The following is an 8,371-nucleotide window of genomic DNA, read 5'->3' as shown; positions in this document are numbered from 1 at the left end:
CCCACCCTTATATATATATATAGATGTATATGTGTGTTTCAACATCCTAAGTTTGTAACTGATAAATTTTCAGTAGAGAGAGAAAGAGATTAGTTTTAGAGAGAGAGAAAGAGAGAAGTGTTTGGTGAATTGTTGAATTTTTCATGTCAATGAAACAGACTCCTATGTCTCCAAACAAACACACCTCTAATGTAAGCTTAACCCCACACCCCCTTTTATTTTTTTTTGTTGTTGAATTTTTAATTTATTTTTCCTATATGAAATCTGTTGAATTTAACTGAATTTTATAGTTCAATTGAATGGAGAATTGTTTGGTTTAGCTGAATTGTTGATTAAATATAGAAAATCATCATTGGTCATTTCGCAAGTCAATTGAGTTGTTAATTGTTGTGATTTATAGTACTTTTTTACGTAGTTTGGAGGCAAGGTTAGGACTTTGAATCTCGAAATTTGAACTGTGTCACGTAAATTGGGACAGAGGGAGTAGATTTTGTTAGAATGTATGGTTTTTGCTTAGATATAAGTCAATGGCATGTAGAAATGATTTCTAGTTGTTTCTTTTGGGTGATTGAGATAGTTGAATTATTGATTTAGGAAATAATCATGGTTAATTGGAAGTTTTTATATGCATTAATGACGATTGACGAGTCTTGTTGTCGAGGGAGATGTTTTGGGGGTATTAGCTCCATCAGTGGTAGAGTCAGGATTTTTATTAAGGGGTGTCGCAGTATAAAGTAGACATAGGGGAGTCAACATATAGTATAGGCATAAAGAAAAAAAAAATTTGACCTAGCTAAACAGTGTAATTTTCTGGCGAAAGGGTGTTGTTTGACACTCCGTCATTGAGTCCCACCAAGCACGGTGGAAGCGTGGTGATTGACTTTTTTTCTTGTTAAATTGGAATGGCTAAGGTGGACATTTTTTGAGCAATTTCATTGTTGCATAGGATCTTCCGAATTGCTTTAGCTACTACGATATTGAGTGTTGTCATTTAGCGTATTCAAGAAAATCTTAAGACTTTGGGTTGAATGCTCATCGGTAAGTCTGTTCTCATTAATTCTTGCATTTTCTCTCTTTACTGATCTTATTGAGTGATTAGCTCTGCTCCAGGCTAATGTTTTAGTATGTCAATCACTTCAAACTCCGAAGAATTAAGCTCGTTGAGCCCCTAAAGAGAAAAAAAATCAGTAGTAGACATGTCGATCCTAAAACGATTACATGTTCAGAAGAGTATGAGCAATATATAATAACTTTTCTGAAATGTAATGGTTGTGCACGACTCCTTTTGTTACTATATGTTTTTGGGTGTGTTCATATCATTTCACTCTATTTATTCTTATAGCTAGTTGATGAACTTTCCCTGTTACGTTGATAGATTTTTCTATACTGCAAGCCTATTTTCATGTTATGATTCACTTAAGTTCCTCCCTGTGAAAAGTTCGTGGACGCTCCCTATATCTCGGGACTTTTTATCAGCTCATGATATCCAATTCATGATCAAAATATTTGGAGAGACTCCACTTTTGTTTTCAATTTGTTTCTTGAAATGAAGATAATCCTGTTTTATGCATCTGATTTTAAGATAATGTTTTATGGTAATTTAGTATTAATAATGAGTAGCAGCTGCGAGTTCCTTGTCAACATAAAGAAAATAATGAATAGAAGTACGAGATACAGGGAAGGAAAAGGCACAAGATGAAATAATGTGATGTTACAGTTTTTTAAGTTCGATCTCCTTCTAAGGTTTAGATATTGTTTAAACTAAAACCAGTATACTAACATCACCTATGAGGGTATGTTCGTTTATTTTTATTTATTTTTTCTTAAAAATGTCATGTATGAAATGTTGCGTGAGTACTGTTGTACACGAAGTATGTTGAAGCTCTTTCTGGCCTATTGCATTTCACAATAATCGACAAAACTTTTAAAAGTTCCATAAGAACTTATGACATTCAATCTCTTCTTGGATAGCACGTATCATGAATAACCTTCTTCTATGAATGCAACACCTCTTGTTTGTTGAGATTCTGATGATCTATTATATTTACGATGCTTCCTTGTGTATTAGACATTGATACTGTGTTTTGTACATTAATCGTTGTCTTTGGCTCTATAACATCCTGCAATACTTTTTCTAAATAGGGAAGTGCTAGTGTTTTGCCACTGGAAAACGCCTTTAGCGAATCACTTGCCATGTTGAATTCTGAGAAGGCTGTAGAAGAACTTATTCAACAGCCAATTCTTCACGGGATTGATGACCATCTGATTGAGTTTGCCGAGGCTTTGAGAAGTATGATCTGCTTTTGCTATGATTACTTATTTGGCAGTGTTTGGAATTTGCAACACTATATGATACAAATATTTTTCTCTTCCATTTATTAGCTGTCGCAAAGGCACTAAGACAAGCTGCTGAAGGAAAGGCTTCTGCACAAGCTGAGGCTTCTGAATGGAAGCGTAAATATGAATTGGAGAGGACACGTAATTTGCAGTTAGAGAATAAAGGTACTCCCCCAAAGAGGACTTTTGTGTTACTATAAAGCACATGGTGTTGCAGCAGTTGCCTATAGCTGAAATTTATTTATGTGTTGTTCACTGCTTGCATTTCAATCTTTGTTCTCTCGTCTAAGATCACCTTTCCTATTCTTCATGAGTACCGGATCCATTTATAATCGTATCTAAGTTTTGATCCATTTCTCCTTTCAAACAAACTGTTACTCTATCTTCTACTTTTTTTCACAAAGTAATAAAATCTTATCAAAGCAATAACGATCACAATATCTTTCTAGTGTTAGGAACACCGATTACTAAAATGCTTGCTTAGACATTATAGCTTAAATTATTGTCTACTGCTTTTTCTCGTAAAGTAAATAAAATCTTTATCAATGAAATGATGATCCCAAATAGGAACGTCGATTACTAAAATGCTTGCTTAGATGTTCTAGCTGAATCTCTATTTTAGTAAAATCCCAAATTGAAGCACTACATGGTTTCTATCGAATTACATTTGTTAGTAGAATCCTTGCTTTATGGTAAAATAAGTTGGCTTCCACTGTAGCAATGCCATCGGAGAAGCGTTTAGATGAGAATGGGCGAGTCGTACACTTGACAAACAAACCTTTACTATCAGATGGCGCTGTGGAGAAATCCGACAGGTGTTGTGGGGAGCATGGAATTTGCTCTCATCAGGTTCTTCGTGATGGAGAACATGATCATGATGCCAGTGTTATTCGAAACAAGATGACCAGAAAGGTAGATCCATGTAGACCTATTCTGTTTGCACTATAACTTTCCTTGTTGCTCAACTTTTGTCTGCCGTGAATTGATTAGCGTGAATATGCTTGATTTGGCCTCACTAGAATTTAGATGTGTATATATATATATATATATATATATATCATGTTGTAAATGATTTAAATAATATAAGTGTCCTCATTGTTGAAGGGGATTCTCGGTGCAACTGGTTAAATAAGTTGTTGTCATGTGACCTCGAGTTCGAGTTGTGGAAACAGTCTCTTGCAGAAATGTAGGGTAAGGCTGTATACAATAGACTCTTGTGGTCAGACCCTTCCCCGGACCCTGTGCATAGCGGAAGCTTAGTGCACCGAGCTTCCCTATAAGTGTCCTCCGGTTGTTACAGACTCCTAGCAGTACTGATTTTGTTAGTTATACAAATTACTTTGAGGCTGTTATTGTCGCAAGATATTTCAATGTCGGTGAATTATTTGCTTTAATTGCTCAATATTGAATGCAGAATGAACGAGACAAGATCTTTCTGTCCCGTGTCCTATTTGTTATATTCTAATGCTTTTATGGTTTACTCTTGAAATATTGCCTATTAATAATTCATTTAATGAAACAGGCATCATTCAAGTTGTCATGGCGTTGCAAAGGTGAAAAAAGTGATCAGAAAAAACACGACATCGTCTCTTTTGAAAAGGGAAACATAACAACTGCTGAACGCAGCAGTAAACAAGTATGTCTACTTATACAGTTTTCTTGCCTTGTTTGGCCATGATAACAGAACTTCAAATGAATACTTTAGGCGCTTTAAAATATGCTTTCCGCTAAACAAACTTATCGAAAAACACTTGTGTCTGAGCGGGGAGTCATTTGTTTATTCTTTCTCTTTTTCAGATTTCTTTGAAGTGGGAATCTCCCCCACAAACGGTGCTTATATTGACAAAGCCAAATTCAACTGCTGTTAGAATACTTTGTTCAGAATTGGTCAGGTAGAATATTAGAGTATAATCATTTTTTTTTATCCGCTTTTGGTCTTTCTGTGAAAAAATGTACTAGAACGCAATGGTAATGCTTGTTTTTACGCTAAACGTTTGTAAGGTTAACCCTCGGCAGATATAGGACTGGTCAAATGATTTGCTTGAATTAGATAAATAGATCTTTAACAGCTAAAGTTTTCAAGCAGAAGGTAACTAGTTACATCAGTTAACATGTCCGTCTGTTCGAGTTTGAGTTTCCTCATCATTCATCACCCGACATTCCAATAGTTCTTACATGCTCGGCCTCACAAGACTTAACGATAAATGTCATCCTCTAACAACACACATCTAGCTTTAGCTTCTTTTCTGAGATTCTTGTGTGCGTTGTCCTTTCCTTTTTTGGGAACTTCCAAAATGGTTACCTCATTTTAATCAACTAAATAGGAAATTCAGAGTATGCTTAGCAAAATAGCAATGTTGTTAGATAGACTCCCTTCTTAAATACACGTTTCCCAAAGGGTTGTATTCACCTATTTTTGTGCTTGGGTGGATGATTTAGAATGAAAATCAAATAAGAAGAGAAAATCATTACTTTTATATGGGAAAGCCTCGAAGCATATCTAAGGACTTCCTTCATTTATTAATAATGTTACAAGCTGATTCTAGGTTTCAGTGATTAGTTTCAAGAATCAAAAATAATTTGGTAATTTGTCTTGGTACCCATTGGAATGTATGAGGTGCGCTTAAGCTAGCTTGGACACCATCATTACGAAAAAATGAAAAATAAAATGGCAATTCTTCTTTTGCAGTTACTCATTAAGAATTTCAGTGATATATCTTTAGTCACGTCATAGCATTTACTTGTTATATATAGGGTCCGTTTTTTCTTCAATATCAAACGCTCCCTGTTATCACTTATCTCCAATTATTATGTTTTTGATAAAATCATATAATCATTGTGTTGTTGGATTCCTTTCTCACTTTCTAGTTCTCGTATTTTCATTGTCTGACCTTAGCTACAGAGATAAAGTTGAAAATAGGGAAAAAACCACGAAGTTTCAAAGTTCGGTACAAAATTTTGGTTACATATGTTGGATTCCTTCATCACTTTTTAGTTCTCGTATTTCCTTTTGATTCTTCATTTAATTGGTTACATATGTTTGAATTTATTAGAGGCTTATCTATATCTTTTCTTCTCTAGATGGCTAAAAGAGCAGAAAAGCTTGAACATTGTCGTTGAACCGCGGGTGCGCACTGAACTTCTAACAGAGTCGTCGTACTACCAGTTTGTACAAACTTGGGAAAATGGTGAGTGGTAAAAATTTTACCTTTCGATAAAGTAAGCTAAAAAGTGTATATAACTCTTCGAATCTTCACTTTAACGTTATGTTGTGTGGCCAAATCTTGGATTATGGATTCATTTTTTGCCTTTTAAAAAAATCTCTTTAGGCTTTTCTTGAGTGGAAATTATTACTGATGATCTGGTCCTTTTCGATAAACAACTCAAAACAAGCATCCGCTTTATTGCTTTTGTTATCTTACCGTACTATTGTGTAGTTTTAAGTTTGTTCGCCATTTTAACCGAGAAGCAATCATTTTCTCGTAAAACTTTTCTGCTTACCTAAATGTCAGATATTATGAGACTTGTTCTTTCCCTTTAAACCAACTTCAAGCTATGTTGCTCGGACTCTCCAAAAATGATGCTGCATCCGTGTCGGATCCTTCAAACATGCCTTACTTCTGAAGGATCCGAAACGCACCCATCGACATATTTTGAAGGGTCCGAGCTACATAGACTTCAAGTACAGATGAGCACATGTAATCTCTAGAGATGTTGTGGATGAGAAGCTTAAAATAGTAACTATGTTTTTGTCGTATCTGTTATAATTATGAAAAGATAATGCTAATTGGTACGGTAACTTCTTGTTTTTCGCAGACAAGGAAATTATGTCTCTCCACTCAAAGGTTGATCTTGTTGTAACTCTTGGTGGGGATGGAACCGTCCTTTGGGTACGTAGCTAGTTTTGTTTTTTTTCTCAACTAGAATTTTATATTCTACCGTGTGGTTTTGATACACGTTTCATGGCGGGAGAGTGTTTAATAAGTGCAACATGTTTTATATTGCAGGCAGCTTCAATGTTCAAAGGTCCAGTTCCTCCGGTTGTCCCATTTTCTTTAGGTTCTCTTGGCTTCATGACCCCGTTTTGTATCCTTTTCTTCCTTTTAAAAGATTTTTCGTTCTTATATGTGGTATACGTAAGCTACAATGTGCTACTCTAATTACATCATTACATGGAAATAAAAGAAATGAAACCGAACTCCTATCGATAGATATATAAACCTGTCTATAAAACATACAACACAGAAGCATGATTATTACTCTTCTCTGTTTAGCTTTAACATTTCCAGATAGTGAGCGTTACAAGGAATATCTCGATTCAATTCTTCGTGGTCCCATAAGCATTACACTGAGGCATCGTCTCCAGTGTCACGTGATTAGAGATTCAGCTAAAAGTGATCTGGATAGTGAAGAGCCCATACTTGTTCTCAACGAAGTCACAATTGACCGTGGGATTTCATCATTTTTAACAAATCTAGAATGCTATTGCGATAATTCTTTTGTTACTTGCGTACAAGGGGATGGCTTAATTTTATCGACAACATCTGGAAGCACAGCATATTCTCTTGCAGCTGGAGGATCAATGGTCCATCCTCAGGTAAATCCTCTCATACTCGTCACAACTTCGACTTGTCAATTATATCCTTTATGGAAATGGCAAACCTATTCGAGGAATTTCTGACACAAGTATTCAATTAGTTCGGACTTGTTTAATCCTATCCATTAGACAATGGACGCTTTTCATTCTGATTTTTTTTCGTATTTTCACTTTTTGTTTGAAAAAAAAACACAGAAAGAATCAGATGTGAAAGCATTTTTTGAATATATAACGATTCAGTACTTTTATCTCAAGCTGACATGATTTGTTTTAATAAGCTACTGCTGGTTAGTAATAATTCTGGACGTGTTATAAGTTATCACGGGTCTAACAGTTATTTTACTGCAACTTAGGCTGAGTGTCTGTCGGAAAAACCCCTCTACCTTTAAGGCAGGGGTAAGGTTTGCGTACAGTTTACCCTTCCCAGACCTCACTTTGTGCGATTACACTGAGTATGTTGTTGTCGTAGATAGACTTTTGCTTCCATGTTTAGTATTTCATTTTGCAATTAGCACAATGACGATGCAATGTGTTTTTCCATAGTTATCTCTATTTGATGTCTTTCGAGTTGATTATAACCTTAAAAACTTCACTGTTATGACCAAAAATTGCAGGTTCCCGGCATCCTCTTTACACCTATCTGCCCACATTCTTTATCCTTTCGCCCTCTCATTTTGCCCGAGTATGTGACAATACGAGTACAAGTACCTTTCAACAGCCGAGGTCATGCATGGGCGTCATTTGATGGAAAAGACAGGAAAAAGTTAGCACCGGGAGACGCCCTTGTTTGTAGCATGGCTACTTGGCCTGTACCAACTGCATGTCAAGCTGATTCCACCAGTGACTTTTTACGGAGCATACACGAAGGTCTTCACTGGAATTTGAGGAAGACGCAATCTTTTGATGGCCCTCGTGAGACCTGATCATCTCTACTAACCGTTTATCTGGTAAGGAAATGAGAGGTTTTCCGAATATGACTTGTTTCGAAGCAGAGAGATCTTGATACATATATACACCTATATATATATAAGTTCAAATGTAGAACTAACTATGAGGATGATGAGTCTCAACTTTAGGTGCTTTATTGTTGTTTTTAACTTAGACATATAATTACAATAATAAGAATATAGAAGGAAGTTTATACCATTTTTTGTATAGTTATTTTTATGCGAAATTTTCGCGTATCAACAGGTGAGTGATAAAAGAATCTATTGGGAAGGAATTAGCATACTGACTCGCTTTCATCCTTCGTGTTCAGGGGCGTAGCTATGTTATAGTCAGTGTGTACAATTAGACACCCTTTGTTGAAAAAAATATCGTATACATACGTAAAATAATATAACTATACTAAAAATTTCCCTTTTGGTAGAATTTCATTAACAATACTCTTCGTGAAATTCCTGGCTCTCGACCAACGAGACAAAACTCTTTTTGGAA

General features: G+C 35.6%; 1 protein-coding gene across 2 annotated transcripts; it reads left to right on the top strand.

Annotated features, from left to right (window-relative positions):
• Positions 1-40: 40 nt before the first annotated feature.
• On the top strand, positions 41-8,156 carry LOC107006552 (NAD(H) kinase 1). 2 transcript variants are annotated; one of them, XM_015205172.2, is made up of 11 exons: positions 41-191; positions 2,143-2,290; positions 2,383-2,502; positions 3,128-3,249; positions 3,860-3,973; positions 4,135-4,229; positions 5,419-5,525; positions 6,154-6,227; positions 6,345-6,423; positions 6,627-6,934; positions 7,549-8,156. In XM_015205172.2, the coding sequence occupies exons 1-11, from the start codon at positions 144-146 to the stop codon at positions 7,855-7,857; spliced, it is 1,524 nt and encodes a 507-aa protein (XP_015060658.1). In that variant the 5' UTR covers positions 41-143; the 3' UTR covers positions 7,858-8,156. The 2 variants fall into 2 exon arrangements, with proteins under 2 accessions (XP_015060658.1, XP_015060589.1); XM_015205103.2 differs by having other exon boundaries at positions 3,056-3,249.
• The last annotated feature ends 215 nt before the right edge of the window (positions 8,157-8,371 follow it).

Source organism: Solanum pennellii, chromosome 1 (genome assembly GCF_001406875.1).
Source record: "Solanum pennellii chromosome 1, SPENNV200".
NCBI classification, from domain to species: Eukaryota; Viridiplantae; Streptophyta; class Magnoliopsida; order Solanales; family Solanaceae; genus Solanum; species Solanum pennellii.
This window is presented reverse-complemented; position numbering and strand designations above follow the sequence as displayed.

Coding starts and splice junctions, on each gene's coding strand:
- LOC107006552 (XM_015205103.2), top strand. CDS start 144: ATGTCAATGAAACAGACTCCTATGTCTCCAAACAAACACACCTCTAAT. Junction 192..2,142: donor CAAACAAACACACCTCTAAT/GTAAGCTTAACC, acceptor TTTTCTAAATAG/GGAAGTGCTAGTGTTTTGCC. Junction 5,526..6,153: donor TGTACAAACTTGGGAAAATG/GTGAGTGGTAAA, acceptor TGTTTTTCGCAG/ACAAGGAAATTATGTCTCTC.